We start from the raw sequence: 22434 nt of genomic DNA, 5'->3' as shown, positions 1-22434 counted from the left end.
TGCGTTTTGTCGTGCGTTGCTGTCGTGTGTGTAACGAAGTCTGTATCAAGAATCCATGACGTGTGTGTGTGTGAAACTTTGTAAAAAAAAGATGAGAATAATAATCTTGCCGAGTCGCGCGAGTCGCGGAGCGCTTGAGACGGGCTGCGACGGGTAGCAACGTCTCAGCCGTTTAAAGATTCATTAAAGTACGCACTCGAGGCACTCGAGCTGTATATTTATACTTCCAGCTGTATCCGAATGCACTTCTTTCCCCTCTCGTTTTCTCGGTGAATCCAACGGCATGCTCCGGCATACGCATCGCACACACACACACACACACACACACACACATCGTTGCGCTGCGAAAGAAAAGTTTACAAGTTTACAAGAATGAATCACCGACTGCGAGATGATTGAGTAATCGGCCTGCGCGATTAACAACCATTCGCTTTCGTCTTTAATCATTCATCTCGCTCGTTTGATCGCAAACTTTTGCACTTGTAATACTTTCGACTGACTCATGTGACTCGTACCTTTGAACACCACACTCTTTTCGCGCTCTTTTCGAGCATTTAACTTCGAGCAAGTTTGCATCCGAAGAAAGCGCCGTTCAAGAATGCAAATTCAAGATGCCATATCTCGAGTCCCGAGATATGATTTTTGGGAAAAATCCGTGATCGAAGGAATTGCGTGGTAAACAAATGTGTGCAACGGCGCGATGGAAAACTGTGTCGCAGAGAGGAAGAGAGAGAGAGAGAGAGAGAGAGAGAAAAAAAGGCGTGCTCTCTCGAGGTCGCTGTCGACGTGTTGCCCGCGACAAATGCCCACATCCTCTCGCGTGGAAAGTTAATGCGTTAAACTTCTCTGTTCGCAAATCCATGCCCGACACGCCGCGCAACGGGCTTATGGTTCTTATGAACGTAGGCGTTACTTGAGGCACGTGCCGTGCACGTCGCGACCAGAGACGCGACCACGAAAAATGACAGTTTTGCCTCGCCCCTCGCCTCGCGTCTCGCCTCGCCTCGCCTCGCCTCGCCTCGACTCGACTCGCGCCATGCCTCTCGCGCGGCGGGATACATCGAGTTATGTCACGTCGTTCCAGATAACGTGACCCATTGTTCGCCCACTTCCTGAATTGTATTTTAACGAATTGTGAAATTCGCCCGGTGACCTTCGGCGGAAGGATGCATCGGCGACAGAGACAGAGACGCGTTTCTCGCGAGTCCGACTTGCGCGAAGCGAGAAAGCTTCTCTTCGAACGCACGGCGTTCGCGCACTGCGTAGAAGTAGCCGCGACATTTTGCATGCATCCGCGTAAACAAGACAGATTTTGCTTATTTCAAGCAACAATGTACAGAAACGTCTACGAGAAGTTTACAGTTTCCTTTGCTCGGTGAGACATGGAGCGACATGGGTCTTAGATGGGATTTCAAGGCCGCGAGAGTGCGGAACTGCTCAATCGTGCACCATGTAAACGTATAAAATGGACTCGTGAACAAAACTCATGACTCATTGAAATCGATCATGAGAGGAGCGCTTAATTAATGCGAGGAGATTAGTGGGTTGCTCTTTTTCGTCGGGTTGCGATGTGGTCTGACGACTGCATGCTTGTACCATCATCTTTACTCTGTACTCGGAAAAGTTTCTGATAAAATACCGCCGTAGTTACGGCCTCTCTCTCTCTCTCTCTCTTTCTCTCTCTCTCTCAGGCCAGAATTTTCGTTTCCGAGCTGAGTCGAATTTTCCGGCTGATTTTACGAAGGAACGAAGGAATTAAATGTGTAACGTCGCTTCTGTTTCAGTGTATGAAAGGCTGCGATGCGTGGCAACAAGCGCTCGACACAAGCTGCCAAGCTGTTTGCGTTAGTATCGCCGCCATATTTACTTTTACAAGGTTTATCGGTAGTGAGCTTACGTAAGAAAAGCTCGTAATGCTCGTAACGCGCATTTTTCTCCGCATGACCTCTTTTACATACAATACTTTATTATTTCGCAAATTCCGAAAAGATAAAAAAGCGTAATATTTTACTTTGCTGTTCTGTCGACAGAATGGAACTCAGGAACGGCTGCCGCCGAAGGAATTGTACTGTGTTCTAGGCTGCAACGATGCGCTAAATCGTTACTTCCAGCAGCTCAGAGGTAAAGAGCATCCTGATCTCTAACTTTTATATATTAATTCAGCCGAGCGCAACAGAATTAAAGAATCGGGAGGACTGTCGCGTGGGAGGGACAGTACATTTGTCGTCGCTCGCTTCTCTTCGATAAATCTAAGCAAAGTCGCAAAGTTAACATGAAACAACGCAGTCTCGTTAAAGTTCCGAGACTCAAGGTTCCTCTTGCGCGCACGCAGCCACGTCTGACCCACCAAAGCTTCAGCCGTCAGAAGTGCCATACGACATTAAAAGTTGAATGAATCCTGAATCGCACTATCCATCTGTCCGTCTCCATTTCTTCCTTCACTCCGCGTTGTATTTCTGCTCGTGTTGGGCTCCGACTCCGTATGCGATATTTCTCTGTCCCGGTAATGTAACCAGTAATCAGCCAGTACAATCCAGCGTCCACATCGGGAAACCTGCCGCTTCATCCGGCGGACAAGCAGCCGTGTGTGGCCTCGGTGTGGCTTTGAAGCGTCTCTCTCTCTCTCTCTCTAGAAGTCGGCAAACTCCTTGCCGTAATAATCGGAGGAGTCAATCTGGAGCGGCTCTTCGTCGTAATGGTCGAAGTTGCTGGTGTCGCTGAGACTGTCGCAGCGAGGGAGGTAGCTCGGCTGCACTTTCTGCTGGTAGATCTGGACCCAGTCGATCGACTGGAACCAACGATGCCGCTTAATATCCATGCTGCCCTCTTTGAGATTGCCGTACCTTCTGGTCAGGTCCACCTGAAGGACGTTCTTCAGGATGTCCCTCAACTCCTCGCCAAAGTGATGCGCGAACTTGTACTTGCCCGCGACGATCTTCTCGTAGATCTTCATGGGGTCCTGCGAGTAGAACGGCGGGTACCCCGCGTTCATTTCGTAGACCAGCACGCCGAAGCTCCACCAATCGACGGACTTGCCGTAACCCTTGGACAGAATCACTTCCGGCGCCAGGTATTCCGGCGTGCCGCACAGCGTCCAAGTGCGGCCCTCCACCATCTTGCAGAAGCCAAAGTCGGTGACCCTGATGTAGCCTGAGCTCTGTATGAGGATGTTCTCCGGCTTGAGGTCGCGATAGATCAGGCTGCAGTGGTGCAGGTATTCCAGCGCCAAGGCCACTTGCGCAGCGTAGAATCTCGCCAGCGACTCGTCGAACTTGCCCAATCGCCTCAGATGGGTGAACATCTCGCCGCCGTGCACGAACGGCAGCACCATGTACACGTAGGAGTTATCCTTGAAGCACAGATCGACACCCGGAACGTTTACGTTTACGTTTACGTTTACGTTTACGTTTACGTTTACGTTTACGTTTACGTTTACGCGTCTGTATTACTTAGACATGCCTGAGAGATCGAGCTTGCGCGAGCGCGCAAGCGGAAAGGTTGTCGCAACACCTAGGAAGTCGCGACACTAAGAGTCTAAGAAGCGACGAGTTCTTTCGAGTTACAAAGGCTACCGCCTCACTTTGCCCCTTTTGACTTTTGGTGCCTTGCCTTGAAGAAGTATTCCATGAAGACCGTGAAGGGGAAGCTGACGCTTTGCAGGATTCGCTTCTCGCTGCGCGTATGGTCCACCTGCTTCATTTTTACGAGTTTCCGCTTGTCAAGGATCTTCATGGCGTAGTACGTGGACGTGGGCTTGTACTTGACGAGAATCACACGGCCGAAGGCGCCGGCTCCGAGGGTGCGGAAGCGCTCAAAGTCGTCCAGCGACGTGACCTCGCTCTTCTTCGCGTTCCACCTCTCCGAGAACGTTTTCTTCAGGCTGTCCAGAATCTCGTCGTATTCTTTGAACATCCGTTCTCTCTCGACATCGGCCATGTCGCCTGTCGAGAAGCGTTCACCGCAGGCCGCTTCGCCCTGTGCGAAGCTCGAGGCTTTGAGATGATGATGTGAGAGAGAGAGAGAGAGAGAGAGAGAGAGAGAGAAACGACGTTTCGTACGTACTCGTCGCATGCGACGCTGCTTTGTTTTGCGCGTTATCGTTATGCAAAGATCGTGACACTCGTGTCACTTGTGTCACGAGCGATCTCAAAGGTGGCAGCATGGATCAAGCGGACACCCACCGTTGATAGACCGGACCGACGCCGACGCGAGGAGAGAGTTCCTTGCAACCTTTGCCGCCCCGGCGCCGATTCCTCTCGCTGCGATAAACAACCGCTCGAGGTTGACTGTGATCTCTTGCTGAGAGAATGAATTACGGCAATTTTTAGAATCTCATTCACCGCATCGACCTAACGTCCCGTAATAATAATTGTTTCACGGACAGCGGAGATCGGCACTCCACCGGCACCGGCGTTGGTCGCGGACTCATTGACCGCGACGTCCCTCAGCCTCGAATGGAAGGGCGTGGATATAAAAAGACGCGCCGAAGGGATCTCATACTTGGTGCAATGGAGATACGAGGAGCTGGCCGAGACGTGGCAGTACTGCAGGAATCAAACGTGGGGCGAAGGTGACCAGATACTGGTCGAGAACCTGCAGCCGTATACCAACTACAGGGTGAGTGGAGACGAGCGAGAGAGAGAGAGAGAGATATATATATATATATATATACTCGGTAAATATACTCTCGTGCTCTCTGTAGAAAGCAGAAAGTGAGAACGAAAATCAGTCGGACGACTGATCGCAATTTTATTCCTTCAACTCTTTGCGCGACAGTAATAAAGGTATACCATTTATCACTTACTTTGGTATACATTTACCACCTCTGTCATTTTCAATATCAAATGTCCGATATCAATGTCAATATCAAAAGAAGAAATTGAAAAAAGGAGAATGAAAAAAAAAAGAGTTAGAACATTCCCGCCGCGTTCACGTCGTTGGCTCTGGGAAGAGAGGTAGTTGTCGCGAAAGAGTTTCGGGAGATGTAATTTCGGAATTTTTGTAGATCGTGTTTTTCACCGTTTTGAATTTTAGAAATCTGAAATCTTTGGATTTCAGTCAGATCAACGAGCCAGAAAACATAAAAATGCAAGATTTCACAGAAATTCACCAGGTCGAGAAAAATGTGCTGCGCAAAGGATTAGGTTCTTCTAGCCCCCCTTCTAACTTGTGTAGTAACGTGAAGGGCCAACAAAGTATCGACTGTCAGAACGAACGAACAAACCTGCGCGCGGAACATTCGTCCTGCCAGGCGTGTTTTCCGCCACCGTAAAACCTCCGTTGGCCTTTGCAGTTTCGCGTGGCGATGTTCCTCAAGTCGTCGCAGCATAATCCGGAGCTGATCGTCTCAGCGCCAAGCGTGGTAATATTGACGCGTGCGGAGGGCCTGCCGACTTCAGCACCGGTAATTGTAAGAGCCGCTGCGGTAGACAGCTACCGCGTCTCTGTATCTTGGGAACCAGGCCCATTCCCGAACGGGCCACTTTTGTCGTATGTCCTGCGTCTGCAAGGGGCTGACCACTCCCAGCTTAAGGTACACGCCACGCCAGAATTACATAGATACCGTATCTGTGAACGTGTGCATTCTAAGTGTGCACCGACTCTTCTCGGCCGCTCTTGCACCACTCTCTCTCTCTCTCCCTCTCTCTCTCTCTCTCTCTCTCTCTCTCTCTCTCTCTCTCTCTCTCTCTCTCTCTCTCTCTCTCTCTCTCTCTCTCTCTCTCTCTCTCTTCCTTTCTCCTATCCTTCTCAATTCCGCTCTCACAGCATTGTCTTGGACATTCTCGCGACGTGTGTATTCGCAAGGCGTGTTTCGCCGCCGCCACGTTTTCCGCTGCCGCACCGTCCAATTGTCGTTTACAGAAACAAGCAAGATACGCAACTGGTTCTGCAAGGTAGACTCGGTTGTCCCGCTTGAAGGAGATTCATCGACGAATCGCATCAACGACGGCACGGCCTTAGTTAGCAATTTCGCTCGAATGTCGCATTACCGTCGACATTCTTTCGCCACTTGCCGTCTTGCGTTCCGTTCTCCGCTCCGTTCATCATTGCGTGAGAATGAAGAACAGAGAAAGAGAGAGAGAGAGAGAGAGAGAGAGTGAGTCGATGAGTCTCTTTTTCCGCCTCTCTTTCGAGCCTCTCCGCTTTTCTGTCTAGATCAGCGCGATCTCAGCGCAGAGAATGCTCGCTTCGGGATTGCACGCTCGCTGCTTTGACGACACGTCCCACTGAAATTAACCGCCGCTAACATTAGTCGAACGACTTGCACGAACCAGAGATTATTCGCCGTGAGTGAGTTTCTGGCATGGCGTCTCTTCTCTCTAATCGCACATCTACTAAGGCACAACGAAATTCGAGGGATTCGACGGGATGGCACGTGCCGCAGCTGTACGATATACGTTATCTTTTACCCGCAGGATATTCCAGCGTCCGAGAACACAACGAGAGATCACTACATGTTTCGCAACCTCAAGTCCAAGCAGAATTACACCGTCAGCGTGACCATGAGAAATGGGGTCGGCGAGGGTCCACCCGCGATTATTTGTATATCCACTACGCCAGAGCCTACTGGTACGTCGCTAGCAAACGCGTAACACGTAGCACATTGAACCTGACGACGAGTTCGCTCCCAATGATTCGCTTGTTGTTAGTATAGTGTATAAACTCGGGCAAGATGGCAAGATGGTTTTCGACGAACGAAAATACGATGAACATACTTTTTTTGTTTTTGTTATTTTTTAACAGCGCTTGGCGTATTTTGCTGCGGAGCTTAATGAAGCTCCGTTTTGTTGTTACGTACATTCTGGCCCTCTTCACGTTATCACTTCGTTTCCTGTATTATTAAATCGTCGTTACTTCCGCAGGTCCGCCCGAACCTTTTTCCTCTGTTCCTATTTCCAAATTTTACATCGCTTTGTCCGCAAGGGAGGATTTATTCCCCGAAGAGGGATGTTAATTTCCCGTTGACAAACCGAGTAAAATAATTATCCTCTCGAGGAAGTATCCTCCCGGGGAACCGGAATATTCTTGCGTGCGGACCTTGAGACTTTGCGGCGATCCGAAAGAATTCTTTAATTCTGGGAATTTCAGTCAAGGACACGCAAAAGCCGATTCTCATTCTCGGCGGCAAGCACATGGTCATGAAGCAGGATGCCGAAATGATGGACGAGCCCAGTATCATTTACCAGACCGCCGCCGAGATCCGCGGTGTGGCGATACACATAGCGTCCTCTCAGCTATTCGTGTCCACCTCAACGAGCTACGTATATCGAACTTCGATCACCGAGCTGTCCGAGCCCGGGGTCATCCTGAGTCCTGACCAAGTGAACTTTGAGCCGTTGAGCCTCTCCGTCGACTGGCTGAATCACCACCTGTACGTTTTGGGACAGGTAAATCACAGCAAGACGGTGTGGCAGATAGCCAGGTGTAATCTGGACGGGAGGGGATTAACGGTAGCCGTGGCTGGATTTGTGAACCGACCGTCGCACATCGAGGTCGATCCCTACAACGGATATCTTTTCTGGATCATCGAGGGAAAGATGTATCGACTGGATCTGGCGGATATTAGCAACGGCGTGAAGCACGAGGTATTGTCAGGTTCACTCCCGCGTGTGATGACCTTCGCGGGTGATGAGGCAAAAATTCGGTCCCTGAGCAAAACCCGCGCGGAGAACGCGCGGAACCTAACGCACGCAAGGAAGAACCTAACCCCGACGACACTTTTTTCCCCCCTTTCTCTTCTCCAGGTTAAGCCATCCTTCATCTACGGAGACTCGAATATGAACGTTTTCACCGTGGATCACATGAACTTTCGGCTGTTAGTGCCGAACCACACCCTCAACACCGTCATGTCCATGTCGCTGGATGGTCGTGAGAGCGTCGATATTCGCGCGAATATCCAAAAGCCGCTGTTCAACCACGTTGTCTCCCTAGCTGTGGCGAATAAGTTGTTTTATTGGACTAACGGCCAAGAAGTGCTCACCGAAGTGTACCATTCCGGTCAGAATAGATACTTTCACAACTCTTACAAGAGGTATAAACAGCCTTGCGTATCTCTCTTCCGCGAAAACTTGGGTCTGTTCTTCGCAGCTGCGCTCAGTCACATTGCTTGCACGTAAAATAAAGTGAATGCGTACTTGATTCTTTGACGGGAGAGAGAGAGAGAGAGAGAGAGAGAGAGCGAGAGGTAGTCTAGAAGGTGCAGCTACAAAGAGCAAACCTCTGCTCTCCTCTTGAGAGCACACTCGAGCTGAGCTTGAACTTTGATGTCATTTAGGTCGGACATCATCAGCGTGAACGTATTGATGAACGCGAGTCAGCCCGTCCCCATTCCCGTGAATCCTCCCACGGGAGTGCAGGCCGTCCTAGGAGCGGAAAGGGCCAAGGTTTCTTGGCAAGCGCCTCACCTGCTGGGCGGCCAGGGGAAAGGCGCCTGGCAGAATTGGTCCTACGAGCTTGAGATTAGGGAGGAAACGTCCAATTACTCGTCCAGTCAAATCATACGTCAAAGAGACATCGTCGGCTCATCTCACACCGTCCACAATCTGCGGGAGAGCTCGCAGTACTACATCAGAGTGGCGGCCTATACCAGCGCCGGTAGGGGGCCGTGGTCGACAGAGTTCCGTGGACGAACCCTGAGGTAACCATGTGTCATGAATGATCACGCGGTTAATGAACCGCGCGTAATCGCGCATCTCGCCCGGTACTACGACGTCCGGCAAACATCGTCGTATCATCGTAGCGTTTACAACGAAATCTCTTGATCCTCAGGAATGGGTCGCGCACGAGCATCCTGTGGTCGTCGAACGAAGGGTTGTTGAAGAGTGACGTAACCGGCGAGAATATCGACACGCTGATCGACAAGACGAGCCTGAAGGAATCCGGCAGCGAGTTTCACATAGTCGACGTTAGTTGGTACAAGGACGTGTTGTACTTTGTGGGAAATAATACCGCGCTCTACCGTTATAACGTCAGCAGCCACCAGAGAACGAAGCTGATGAACTCGGTGGCCGGTATCGCCGTGGATTGGATCTCGAAGAAGCTGTACTGGGCGTATCCGAAGAATCAAATTGTAATAAATGTCGCAAATATCAGTGTCTTGAAACGCTGCAAGCCTACGCTCGCCACTTGCATGTCCACTCGCGGTGTCGCGGTGTCGCGAAATATTCGTTGTCCCAAAGAATAGAACGTGTTGAAACTTACGGAAAAAGTGGGTTCTCGTGATCGTAATCGTGTAATCGGGAGGGGTCTTTCCGAGTCGAAGTCGAAGAGTTCCTCGTTTCCTTGATCTCTCTCTCTCTCTCTCTCTCTCTCTCTCTCTCTCTCTCGGGACAACGCGTGTCCACCGCAGCGTGCTGGCTGCTCATCCGCGAGGACAGAGACTCGGCGCCGAAACATTGTCACATTGTGCAATTTTGCAGATCGTAAAAGCGAACCTGGACGGGACCCATCAAGATCCGATGTCTATTATTACGACCGCGAAAGAGCTCACGATCGACTCACTGGAGGCCTACCTGTATTGGTCCACCGGCCATGACGTGCAGGTGGTGCGGCTGAATGAGCAGGATAAGAGATACTATCACTCGGACGAAATTTTCAACGGCAAACAAGTGATGGGATTAACGCTCGACTTCGAGAATAGATATGTCTATTGGATTGTTCGCAGCTACGTAAGCGGATCTATCGTCTATCGAGCACCCACGTCCGAACAAATTCCGATGAGTCAAAAGATCGTCCCGGAAAAGGTTACTTTTCTCACTAATATTTCACTAATTTCCTCTTTTGTTTTTCTTTGTTAACAAGCAAAGTACTCGCGAGTATGCACTCGCGAGCGAGCACGATAATACGCGCGCACACACACACACACACATACACGCACGTCAGGCGAGCGCGGTGAAGCTGCAAACTCCGTCCCGTCGGGACGGCTGTGATGGCTGTCGATCCGCGCGAGAATGATGTATTATTATCTGATACGACGAGGCATACGCAGCCTGCAGCATATGTAATGCAGCATATAATGACATAAATGATCAATTCGATTCAAGGTATCCGCTTTACATGTTCCAAACTTGCAAGGACCTCTGTGCTATTTCTCCGAACATTTGCTGTGGCTGCAGGACGAGGTAAACGCGGTGATCGGTGATCTGTCGGGTCAGAATACCGCCGTGATCAACGGCATCACTTTGTCCGGCCTGCACATGGTGGCTGTGATGGACCCGGCGTTTCATCGATACCCGAGAAATTTGACTTCGGAGAATATAGTGGTGTCGCCGGACCCCGTCGACTTTGATAGTATAAGAGTGGAAGGGACCTGGAGAAACTTCAGCGTATCCTGGGATCCCGTGAAGAACGTCAATTACGGCACGGTCTTTTACGAGGTCAAGTTCACGGATCTCGCCAACATGCAATCGAGCCCGGAGATCACGATCGATACGACGATACCCTACAACAATTCGGACCGCATCGTGCCTTATTCCCTGCTGGAGGTCATCATCAAACCGTTCACTTATTGGGAAACGTCGTACCAATCCCGAAAAATCTTGAGGTCTCCTCAGAGCTGGCCGAGCGAGCCAACGTATCCCAGGACGTACGTGGAATTTTGCAAGAGAGTCCTCAGCGAGAACGTCGATATTTTTGCGACATTCAGGTGAGGAATTCAGTCGACGGGACGGCACCCGTGGAAACTCGGAGAAACTCGGCGAGAAAGCGGCGAGAAGTGAACGAGAGTAAGCGGAATTAATTGAACACAGTCGGGAATATTCGTCGGCTATTCGTGGATCTTGAGGGAGAACGCTGTGGAATCGACACTGTGGTCGATCAAATCGCTTACTTCTTACCGCTTTCTTACTATCTTTGTATGTCGCACTGATCCTCACGTGTTTCCGTTTCCGGGGGGGGGGGGAGAGGCGGGAGGCTTTCTTTCTCTTTGAGATACTGAGAGACTTGCCTGTACTCGCCCTTCGTCTCCATCTTCTGGGATCAAGAACCGCTCTAAATATACGTGCAATGTACGATTTTCCTTCCATCCCTAGGTGGAGCAAGCCACAATTTACAAACGGACTGATACAAGGCTACACGGTCCAAAGTTGCTGGGAGGAGATCGGAAACTGCAAGAACCACAGCGTAGCAGGCACAACATTGGAGTTTACGGCGCATGGACTGTTGCCCAATACGACGTATTACTTCCAAGTGCGAGCGCACACCGAGATCGGTGCCGGTCCTTGGACGAACTTCACCAGCGTGTTGATCGCGAGCGAAAACCCGGTGCCTCAGATACTGGTCGCCACAATGGACGCCGTGAAGCTCGCAGATTTGGATCAGAAGATCAACTACACGATCACCCGGCACATCGCGATCGAGGTGAGTTACTCGGTGCTGGAGAACAAGATGTATTGGATCAACGACATGCAGGAGCTGGTGACGTCGGAGATGAACGGAGCCAACGCCACAAAGATACTCGCCCTGAACAATACCGCGCAGAGCCTCTGCATCGATTGGGTCGCGAAAAACCTATACTGGTCCGAATCTAGCGCCGAAAACGGCGGCCGCATCATGAAGCTCGACCTGACAATGTGGCAAGTTGGCGTAGTCAAGTACGAGAACATCGTGAGAAGAGGGAGAAACATTCTCAATCTGGATATACTGCCGTCTCGAGGGTACGCAAAAGCTCACGAGTATATATCAACTCAAACTCGTCGTCCGCTTCCTTCGTAAGAACATCGTGTGTCGTCTCTCTTTCTCTAAAGAGTCCCTCCCCTTCCCGTGTCCGGAAAAAAAAAAAAAAAAAAAAAAAAAGAAAACGACAAAGCTTCGATAATAAATTCAATCAACGCGTATACGCATACGTTCTGACGTTCCGAGAGATAAAGTATCTCAAAGTATCTCCACTCCTCTCTATCTTGTAATGTTATCTCGTAATCTCGTTTCGTGCGATGCATTGCACTAACAACGAAAACAGCTCGGAAACGCTTTGACACGTTGACACGCATCTTGCAGATCGCTGTACTGGGTCGAGTCAACGAAAAGTAGTCGGGGTACGATAATGCAGTCGGACCTCGACGGGAACAACGTGATGCTCTTCTTCAGGAACACGGAGAGCGCCCTCGCGAAGGAGTGCTCCTGCCAGTACAGCCCGTCGGTGAAGCCCGTGATGACGATCGACAAGACCAGCCAGAAACCGATGATGTATTGGATGTCGTCGGAGGGATACCTGAACGTGGCCGACATTTACGGTTGTATGTGCGACACGGTGCTGAACGCGAACTCGAGCAGCGGGACATCCCTCACGGTCGACAAGATGAATGTTTACTGGTCCGACGCAGAGAACGAGCAGATCTACTTATTGAGCAAGAGCTACTTCTCGTCGGCGGCGAACAACAAGGCAAACGCGTCCGGAGGCGAGGAGCCGGGGGTGAAGAGCTTCCACCTGTCCAGCATGCGCAGCATCAAAGCCTTCGGCAAGTCCTTGCAGCCCTATCCTGCCGCGAATTGCCTGACACCGCGTCGAGTAGCCTACAGAATCGAGAAGCTGGCGGAAACAGCGAGCAGCATCTTCGTCAGGCTGCCGGAACCGATCCCTGACCACGGCTGCGAGAGCTACAGTCTGCCTACCACGTTGTACACCATCCACGTGTCCCAGTGCTTAGACAACGACTCCGACGACGACGACGGCGGCGGCGGCGGCGGCGGCGGCTGCGAGAGGCACGAGGTGCAGACGCACGAGCGGCAGTGCGAGATCCGAGACTTGAAGCCGTTCACCGAATATAGACTGAAGTTGGCTCTGAGCAATTACTACGGCAACCTTACGTCCGCTAACCTGGAGTTCGACTCGGGGGTGGTGTTCAGGACCGGGCCGGGGAAGCCCAGCGTGCCGGAGCACGTGACGGTCGAGGCGCTGACGCCGACCTTGGCGGCGGTATATTGGATGCCGCCTAGGATACTGAACTCCGCGGAGGTGAATTACGAGGTGCACTGGAGATCGGCCGACTTGGTGAACGGCTTGCGGCAAAAGGGCGAGCAGCTGATCAAGGAGCTGAAGCGCACCGCGGACGGTAGGTTCTACGCGATGCTGCGGTCATTGCTGCCGGGCCGGGAGTACGCGGTGTACGTGCGCGTGTACTCCGTCCACTCCAACGAGTTCTACAATCAGAGCGTGAAGAAGAACGTGCAGATGTACCCGGAGCCTAGCAATCTCACGCTCAGCGGGGTCAGCGTCAACAACCTGAACGTCTCTTGGATCCCGAGCGTCAATCTGACGGTCGGTTATCTGCTGGAGTACAGAGACATCGGGACGAAGCTCTGGCAAACCGCGAATAACGCCGAGATGGGGAACGATATGGTGACGTATCACATAGAAAACTTGCAGCCGCACACCTCGTATAAGTTTCGCTTGGTGCTGAGGTATCCCGTGTACAAGGAAGACTTTATATGGCCGCCCGGTGCCGACGGAGGATTCACGTTCGAGACTCTCGGTAAATGTGACTCGAGACCTCTTGTCGTACGTCACACTTATGCGATACACTTGTCACAAATATACGGATATTACTATCTACTCGGTTGTTCGGTAACAAACGAGGATGAAGAAAAGAGAAGGAGAGATACTAACGCTCTAAAGCGTTCATATTCTTACGTAATATAAATATATTGCTGTACTCTTTCTATATAGATGAGAAATGTAAATGTGTGTGAGAGAGAGAGAGAGAGAGAGAGAGAGAGAGAGAGAGGGAGAGATGATCATCAATCTATCGTTATATTCTATCTATTCACATTTTGACATTTTCTCGTGTGTGCTTTCGTGTATAGGTGATGTCCCGAGTGCTCCTGGAACACCAACGGTAGTGATGCTTCGCAATTCGCTGTATCAATTGAACTGGGAGCCTGCGCAAGCTCATGGCTCGCCGGTCACTCTGTATGTAGCGGAAGGTATGATCGTGGACGATAGTTACAAGCAAGACAACAAGACCGACATGAACGAACACTGGACTTTGTATCACAACGGCACGGACAGTTATTGGATTATTACCGGGAACATGGATCACAAGTATCGATTTCGCGTGCGAGCCCAAAATGCCTACGGGTTCGGTGATTGGAGCCGGCCGAGCGCAGTTGTGGACCTGACGGAATCTGCCGGTGGGATTTTGGCCGCTAAGCAGCATTTAGGTTTGGCCTTGGGTCTCAGCGTGGTCGTCATTACTTTAATGCTGCTGTGCCTCTGCTACTTCATCTGCCGTAAGTGCAAGTTTAGATTATCCATATTGCTATTGAGCTTGCAGGATCAGTTCACACACACACACACACACACACACACACATGCAAATGATGCAACGGCTTCAAGATTTAAGGGCTCTGAAATGTGAAGATACAATGAGAGCTAAAATTAATTTTTGCAATTTGGCCGTCGTTACATCTTCGTATCTCTGGAGCAAAATAAGCTTGCTCTTAAGCAAGCAAGCTTAAACTCGTCGTGACATTGGACAAAAGTGTCGTAACATTATCCAGCAGTGTTTAAGCAACGCAAGGAAGACAAAAAAGCAGTTCTACCTCCGATAGTGTCCGACGTGGAGTTAGCGACCCTTCGCGAAATCCCACGCGGCAATTTCGTCCAGTCCAACGCGCTCTACGCTTCTACGCTGCAGAACGACCCGGACGATTCCGCGCTGCCGAAAATCAGACGGGAGCAGATCACGCTGGCAAAGTTCCTAGGGAGCGGCGCGTTCGGGAAGGTAAGCAGCGCCATCACTCGCCATTTCTTCCAGGAAGGACAATTCCTCGCTTCTAACGACTAATTTCTTCCACGAACTCGCGTCTCCCAATCTCGGGGAGGGAGGGAGGGGGGGATGGGAAGAGACGCGGACGTGCTAATATTCATCGCACGCTATTGCTATTTGCTATCACACTCGCCTGAAATGTTTCTTCACAGGTGTATCAAGGAAAAGCCAAGGATTTGGAGGGATCGGGCGTTACGCCCGTCGCCATTAAGACCTTACGAGAGGGCGCCTCGTCGCAAGAGAAAACGGAATTCTTGCAGGAGGCCAGGTTGATGAGCCACTTCCGACACAAGCACGTGCTGAGGCTACTGGGAGTTTGCCTGGACACGGACCCGCCGCTGCTCGTGCTGGAATTGATGGAGGCCGGTGACCTGCTGAGCTACTTGAGAGACAGCCGGTCCCTGCAACCCACAGACACGCACGCCCTACGTCTGCAAGACCTGCTCGCCATGTGCGAGGACGTCGCGCGAGGCTGCCGCTACCTGGAAGAGCTGCATTTCGTGCACAGAGACCTCGCGTGTCGCAATTGCTTGGTGTCCGCGAGGGATCGCGAGAACCGCGTCGTAAAGATCGGCGACTTTGGGCTAGCCAGGGATATTTACAAGAATGACTATTATCGCAAGGTATATGTCGGATTGCGGAAGTAATCGGAGATAATCGAATGCTCGAATGCATGTCCGCCACCGTATGTTTTATTCTGCAAGAGAGTACAGGGAGAAATTACGTTGCAGGAAGGAGAAGGCTTACTTCCTGTTCGTTGGATGCCTCCGGAATCCCTCGTGGACGGAGTGTTCACCTCGCAGAGCGACGTTTGGGCGTTCGGGGTGTTGATGTGGGAGATCACGACGTTGGGTCAGCAGCCGTATCCTGCCATGACCAACTTCGAGGTGTTGCATCACGTGAGCGCGGGTAACAGATTGCCGAGACCGCTCAACTGTCCACCGGCCTTGCACCAGCTGATGCTGCGCTGCTGGAGTGTAGCGGACGCCAGGCCGAGTTTCAAAGTTTGCCTCGACAATATCGTCGCTCTGCGAAGAGACACGGAAGACGCGGTGCTGAGCCCGGTTCACGCTGGACACGTGGCTCGCAGAGGTACGAGAGAGAGAGAGAGAGAGAGAGAGAGAGAGAGAGAGAGAGAGAGAGAGAGAGAGAGAGAGAGAGAGATCCATCTTTTATACTTACCAGCAGCTCATAGCATGGAGCCGGCGCTGAGGGTCTTTGCAATGTTTCATCTTGGCTCGCACACAAATCTCGCGGTGACGCCAGCAATGAGTCGCGTCGTAATGCGTGCGTGATAAAGTAACCGTTCTCCTTCAACCGACACACGCGTCCGGCTCGTTCATCGTCGCGTTGAGATTCAACTCTCCGATCTTTTGATCCTCATGTGCGTACTCAGCAGGAACTCGAACTCGAACTCGAACTCGAACTCGAACTCGAACACTCGCTGTTAATCGTCCGCTACGTCGAACATCAAATTGCATGCGTCTCCTCGTCTTCCATCTTCATATAACCCGGCATTTCGCAAATCATACGTAACGAAACGCTCGTACTCGGCAAGACTCGTCTCGTCTCGTCTCGTCCATTTCATCCATTTCTTCTCCCCCTTCCTCTTACGTACTGGAATTTTACGATTACTGGAATAATAATGTATATCGGAGGATGTGTCCGCTTGAATACATATTTATCATTGCATGGCTCGTGCTTGCAGGCGTGTCTAACATGGCTTACTTTGCTGACAAGAATCAGAATCATAACAATTCAGGTAGGTCTTAATAATCGTCATTTCGCCTTTTACTTACTACCTCTCTTCAACAAAGCAGTCGTACTAGAATCACCCAGATCTCTGATATCACACCCTGGATATTTATATTCGTGCAATAAGCTCGCAATCGGGACTTTTGCGCAGGAAACTCCTGGAGGTCCAGCAGTTCCGACGGCAGCAGGGACATGCAGCCCTTCCTCCAGAACGCCAACAACGCCACGCAACTCAGCCCGCATTCCGGCGATATTCCCAAGTACCTCGAGGTATTGGCGGACAACGAAGCGGACATCATCCTGAGGAAGAGCCCCACGAGCGGCTACGAAGTGCCCCGCTCGATTCACATCTCGGATCAGAACCTGGCGAATATAAGCAAATTCAATTGCGCGAGCCAGGATCGCAAGTGTAGCCTGCCGTCGGAGATCCCGCGAGAGCGCAAGCAACGCTCGATGGAGGAACGGAAGCGGTCGGACGGGACGTTGTACGACAAGAGATCGTCGATCGCGAGCCTCAACTCCTCGTCCGATCGAAGAGGAGCATCATCAGCCCTGTCGGAGAAGTCCGACACGCTGGACAGCGGCAGATTGGCAAACTACCTCACCAGAACGACACTCAAGAGGGACTCCTTCTCGTCGCTGAACGAACAACGGAAATACATAACCAGCCTGAGCGAGCGAAGGGACTCTGAGGCGACGAGCCTCGACGGCAGGAGCTGCAGCTCGCTCAGCCTAGCGCCCTCCACCCGTCCCAGCTCGTCCTTGATCAATTCGCAAGCGACGGTGCTCCCCACGAAGAACAACGTCGGCGCGAACGGAGAAGTGCCGGCTTCGAACGCGGAGAACGCGGTGACGAAGAACGCGTTGCCGAGCATCCAAAGGACTCCTCACTCGAACTTGCAAACCAGCAAGGCGAACATACCCCTCGTGATAAATAGCGCGTTGTTGAATCTGCTGAGGCAGAAGCCAGTGGTCGACGACAGCAACAACATTGTCACGTACACGAATATCAATGCGGCGGACGCCGTCCGGGTGAACGGATCGTGATGACTGTTTCTTCCAAGTCGCGACCGGATCGGAGTCGTTTCATCCTTTCTGTTCGGGTGAACCATTCTTTATCCTGGTTCTTTATCCACGGTGTGTGAAGCGGTGAGACCGCTAGCTGGGCAGTTGATAATCAGTTCGCAGGATCTGTTCGCCTGCAACAAGGACTACCGGAGTGAAGGACCCCGCGCGCGTTGCATCCTGCGAAGCAAGCCTCGTACGCGTCGGGGAAAGCAAGCGGGGAAAGGAGCGGAGTCGGAATAGCTTTAAACTGCCATTGTAATGTATATATATACATTTTTATACTCAACAATTTGTCTGAAACACGCTCATTATACGCAGGCCATTTCACGAAAAGTGCAGATTTTACGGACTCTATGTATACAATAGCATATAGAGGCAAATTGTTATTCCATGTAGAATTGATATGTTGATGACATGAGTGGTAGGCGTGAGGTATATAGTCTTACTTTGTAACCTTCTTGTTTTAAATTTAAACATATTTATTGTATATAACTCTTATGTGTAGGTGCAGGTTTCCCTCTGCCACCGCGACGAGGTGCTATTAAAGATGAAAGAACAGCATTGAAGCGCATCGTGTGCATCTTTATATCACACGTATATTAATTTTCTGCAATTTAAACATCATTTCTACGCAAAGTTTTAGACTTTGCGTAGAATTAATATCGCGAGCCAGAGGAGCGAATATGTTCGGATGTTTATGTCGAGTAATTGCATATATAAGCCAGCCATAATGATATTACGTTGCGATAACGATAATGCTTATCAAATATTCATTTCATTTAATAGTTGCGAAACTCTGCTCTGCGGCGGGTCTCTGATAATATCTCGTCGCTGTGTGTGTGTGTGCGTGTGTGTGTGTGTGTGTGTGTGTGTGTGTGTGTGTGTGTGTGTGTGTGTTGTACAAAACGCCACATTTGGTGAAAATTAGCGATTAATATTTCGAATATTCGAAAATTCGAACGAAATAACATGAGAAATTGTTAAGTTTTCGGAATTTTAACGTAACGCAAAAGGTAGTTTTGCAACGGAATACGAAATGTGTACGTGTACGTACGATACCGTCGAGGAAGTGAGTTCTTGAGAACGTACGGAATCTTGATTCTCTCTCATAAAATTTCTACGTCGGCTGATTCATCGGCTGAGGCATCGTATCCGGAATGGTCTCAGGATACAAATTAATTGGTGAAATCTGTATCACACTTAGACTAAACTCACAAAGGACCATATTGTACTTTTCAAGATTACATCTCCGCGAGTGCATTATTCCAATATTTCTCACGCAATATTTCTACGTTGCATCATTTTATCCTTTCATAATTATAAACTTCTCACGCGTAAGACGCGCGCATAAAGTACACTCTTGTATACACAATCGCGAAATTCTGTCGATCGATCGATCGATCCTGTGTAAAGCGTCGCGTCGCGTCGCGACGCTTTGCGCCATTATCTGCTGAAAGTTGAAGACGCGTGTCCTTCGGACGAGAATACATTGGACACGAGAGATGAGAGATGAGAGATGAGAGCGAGAGCGAGAGTGAGAGTGACAATGAGAATACGAATGAGACACTTTTCAGTCGTCGTGAAACGCACAAGTAGAGTAAACTGGAACTAGGAAGTCGCCATAGTAAGCCATGGCGATCCTTATGATTTTCCGTTCGCCAGGCCGTAAGTTAATCCTTCTTTTTGATACGGAAAAAAAGTTGATTATACGAATAAAGTTATTTAAAGATACATGATATTTTATTGTTCTTTTACAATGTGCTCTCTCTCTCTCTCCCTCTCTCTCTCTCTCCCTCTCTCTCTCTGTTCGTGAAGATCTATTGCAATCTATCTATTATATTATAGATCGATGCAAAAAAATTTTGGTGCGCGTTAAACGGAACGTAAAGTCTTCTTTCTTATTCTCTACATATAATTACATTTTTTTTTTTCAGTATTTCGCATTGATTGATGCGTAAAATTTGACTTCTCGGCTTATATTCACGTCACTTTTAACATGACGAAATAATTATCTCGCAATGTGCACTCTGCGAAGCTTACATATTCTCGCCGAAAGGTGTGATAGTTAATTCGGTGATTTGAACGCGTTGCGGTGTCTCGATCACGTAGACTACCGCTTCGGCGACGTCTTTGCTCTCCAATGTGGGAAAAGACGAAAAGACCTTCAGCTTATCGATATCTAGATCCGAGATAGCTTCCAGTATTTCAGTTTTTACGTAGCCTGGGCTGATACTCTGAAAAATATTCGATTGATTAACTGTAAAGCTCAGACAAACGGCCGAGTTGCTAATTTTTCTCTGCGTTCGTTTGTCTCTGCTTCTGATTCTTTCGTCGTCGACGAGATCGAGCCAGGTAATAATAATATTCAAATGTAACCTCCTTTTACGAGACTTATTTTAGCAGTAACGAGAAAGATACAACGATAGCAACGACTCTCGAGCCTCGCTATCACTATCAAGGAGAATGTCCGGCCAACGTACCGTGACACGAATTTTTCCACCGAGCAACTCCTGTTGGAGAGTCGCGGTGATGGCCGTGACAGCGTGTTTGGACGCCGCGTACACGTTAAAGCTCATATTTTGTATTTGGCGCAGCCGGTGTCCTTGAATGCTGTGATAATGAAACATAATACTGTTATCACGTTATCGTTATGTTATTTCATGGCGATCCTGATAATTTCATTCTTCGACGTATACGGCATGCGAACCTGTTGATATTGACGATGTGCCCCTCGACATTGGCGGCCTTCATCACCCTAACGGCGTGTCTTGTGCATTCGAGCAGTCCCATGACGTTTACGTCGAATATCTTCTCCCAATCTTGTCGCGAGGTTTCTACCGGATGAATTTCCAAGTTAATTTGCGGAATCATCCCCGGACTATATAACATGCTCGCCGATGAATAATGCGCACTCGTGTAAAATTATTTAGCGTTACGTTCTGCACTGCTTTGTACACACACACACACACACACACACAGCGCGTCTTCATTGCATAGTTACAAGTATGTGCGCGGAAATCGTAAATTGTAGTTTCGATTGATCGAAAAAGCGATAACTCGCGAGATAAATACCGACAATGGTGCCTGAAGTAATCACACCGGCGTTATTCACCATAACTTGAATCACACCGAGGTTACTTTGGATCCAATGAAAAACTTCTTTCAAGTTCTCCGGCTTCGACACGTCGCATTCGCGTGCAATAAATTTCCCATTTCCCTGCGCGAATCTCATTCTAGCCTAAAAGTACACAAAGGAAGAAAAGTACACAAGAAATGATCTATTTTCCATCAAAATGTGTGTAGAAACGTGTGTGAAGAAATCACTCGTCGTATCGCGAAAACGCGTCTGCTGTCTGAAAGCCCTCAGAGTGAAATTTCACTCCAGAGGAGTGAAAATAATGCCAATAAGATATTCGAGTGGGGACCCATAAGATTAAAATATTTCAGCCGGCTAGAGCGAATCTGTTTGATTTGGTGGTCAGAGTGGATTTACCGATCAAGATGAATTCGTTTCTCGGAGACTTACTTCCATTATGGCTTTCCTCCTGGCGAGACCAACCACGATCATGCCTCTGTTTACAAACGCTTCTGCTATCGCCAAACCGATGCCGGCTGAGGCTCCGGTAACAACGGCGATTTTTCCTTCCCAGCGGCTCATGTCGATATGAATTCGACAAAATGCCGTGTTACTTCCCACTGTTCGAAGTTCGGGTTCGTTTTAAGTTCGGTGTCTTAAAGGTCATTCTACAATACGTGTCGTAAGTTGTCAGCCGTAAGAACTGACCAGTTGTAGCCGATTATTTTTGTAATAATCGACTGTGATTCGCCAATTCTTACTGCTTACAACTTACGACACATATTGTAGAATGACCTTAACGTGTCTTAACGTCTAAACCACTAATAATATTCGACCGACACTGTTTCATCGCGCAACTATCGCCGGCCGCGAGTGTAGGCAAACGGTGAGGGAAAACCCAACTGTTCGTAGACCTACATAAATTTATTACCAGTGGTAAGAAGGAAAGATAGACAGACAGAGAGAGAGAGAGAGAGAGAGAGAGAGAGAGAGAGAGAGAGAGAGAGAGGGAGGAGGGAGAAAGGGGGATTAAGGTTGAAGGTTGAAGGTTGAAGGTCGAAGGTTGAAGGTTGAAGGTTGAAGGTTGAAGAGACAGTTAGGAATTCTTCGATAATATATCTAATCTAACGTATTTACGTCAGTGTGCCTGGATGAATGTATATATAGCCCCGTTTTTTCTTTTTCTTTTTTGCAAATTTTACACGCTGGGTGTATCGGTGTGTTATATAAAAAAATGTACGTAAATTATGTAAACAGGTTGCGTGTGTATGTTAGCACCTGACTATCTTTACATGTACATTTTCACATCCACATTTTCAACTATTATTTAAACTTTTTTATTTAAATTTTATATTATTTAAACAACTAATATTTAAACTTTTACACACGTTTGCAATTTTTATTTCACGAGACGCTTTGTGGGATCATCCGCCGTCGGACAGAAGATCAATTAATTATAGCCAATTGAATCATTTCCGACGTATATCCAAGGAGATCTCGTTTGGGTGTCCAACGGTTTCTCCAATCGCTTCAGGATTGTAAGCAAGTATTATTTTACAAGCTGAGGAATCCTCGATCGATTAAAAATATAATCGACTCTATTCCTAAAACATTTTCAGTCATCGTGAGCCAATTTTGTTGCAACATATTTCAGCTCGACACGTGATAATGAATGATAATTATTGTAATTCCCTATACGATATTACAGTATCTTATCGTCGCGTGCATGTCGTTCGCGTTAATATTAACATAAAATCGTGATGCGTGCAG

The 22434-nt window shown here is 49.2% G+C and overlaps 3 protein-coding genes across 6 annotated transcripts in view; 1 reads left to right on the top strand and 2 right to left on the bottom strand.

The window, feature by feature from the left end:
• The window catches only part of sev (receptor protein-tyrosine kinase sevenless), a 33482-nt gene extending 14163 nt beyond the window's left edge, over positions 1-19319 (top strand). The window contains exons 3-20 of one of the 3 annotated variants that reach the window (XM_025303916.1): positions 1785-1844; positions 2031-2121; positions 4385-4617; positions 5294-5533; positions 6417-6570; positions 7090-7586; positions 7746-8032; positions 8276-8638; positions 8770-9070; positions 9420-9743; positions 10044-10645; positions 11031-11654; positions 11995-13049; positions 13801-14226; positions 14497-14720; positions 14918-15388; positions 15497-15857; positions 16672-19319. In XM_025303916.1, coding sequence (XP_025159701.1) covers positions 1785-1844; positions 2031-2121; positions 4385-4617; positions 5294-5533; positions 6417-6570; positions 7090-7586; positions 7746-8032; positions 8276-8638; positions 8770-9070; positions 9420-9743; positions 10044-10645; positions 11031-11654; positions 11995-13049; positions 13801-14226; positions 14497-14720; positions 14918-15388; positions 15497-15857; positions 16672-17567 — 7209 coding nt within the window. In that variant the 3' untranslated portion in view covers positions 17568-19319. Of the gene's footprint in view, positions 1-1784; positions 1845-2030; positions 2122-4384; positions 4618-5293; positions 5534-6416; positions 6571-7089; positions 7587-7745; positions 8033-8275; positions 8639-8769; positions 9071-9419; positions 9744-10043; positions 10646-11030; positions 11655-11994; positions 13470-13800; positions 14227-14496; positions 14721-14917; positions 15389-15496; positions 15858-16671 lie in introns of all 3 variants that reach the window. The other 2 variants (XM_011148981.3, XM_025303915.1) reach the window with 2 other exon arrangements.
• On the bottom strand, positions 2128-4375 carry LOC105187873 (cAMP-dependent protein kinase catalytic subunit). The gene is made up of 2 exons (XM_011148980.3): positions 3610-4375; positions 2128-3349 (listed from the first exon to the last, which is right to left on the bottom strand). Exons 1-2 carry the CDS (start codon positions 4069-4071, stop codon positions 2630-2632), a joined length of 1182 nt encoding a protein of 393 aa, XP_011147282.2. The 5' UTR covers positions 4072-4375; the 3' UTR covers positions 2128-2629.
• A 151-nt stretch (positions 19320-19470) lies between the features above and the next one.
• LOC105187876 (farnesol dehydrogenase) lies at positions 19471-21622 on the bottom strand. 2 transcript variants are annotated; one of them, XM_011148984.2, is made up of 6 exons: positions 21440-21622; positions 21115-21332; positions 20661-20826; positions 20296-20422; positions 20069-20198; positions 19471-19822 (listed from the first exon to the last, which is right to left on the bottom strand). In XM_011148984.2, the coding sequence occupies exons 2-6, from the start codon at positions 21244-21246 to the stop codon at positions 19625-19627; spliced, it is 753 nt and encodes a 250-aa protein (XP_011147286.1). In that variant the 5' UTR covers positions 21247-21332; positions 21440-21622; the 3' UTR covers positions 19471-19624. The 2 variants fall into 2 exon arrangements, with proteins under 2 accessions (XP_011147286.1, XP_011147287.1); XM_011148985.2 differs by having other exon boundaries at positions 21460-21622.
• Between the last annotated feature and the right edge of the window lie 812 nt (positions 21623-22434).

The sequence above is a fragment of the Harpegnathos saltator genome, unplaced genomic scaffold (genome assembly GCF_003227715.2).
Source record: "Harpegnathos saltator strain DR-91 unplaced genomic scaffold, Hsal_v8.6 scaffold58, whole genome shotgun sequence".
Taxonomy (NCBI): domain Eukaryota; kingdom Metazoa; phylum Arthropoda; class Insecta; order Hymenoptera; family Formicidae; genus Harpegnathos; species Harpegnathos saltator.
The sequence above is the reverse complement of the archived record's forward strand: the minus strand, read 5'-3'. Positions and strand labels throughout refer to the sequence as shown.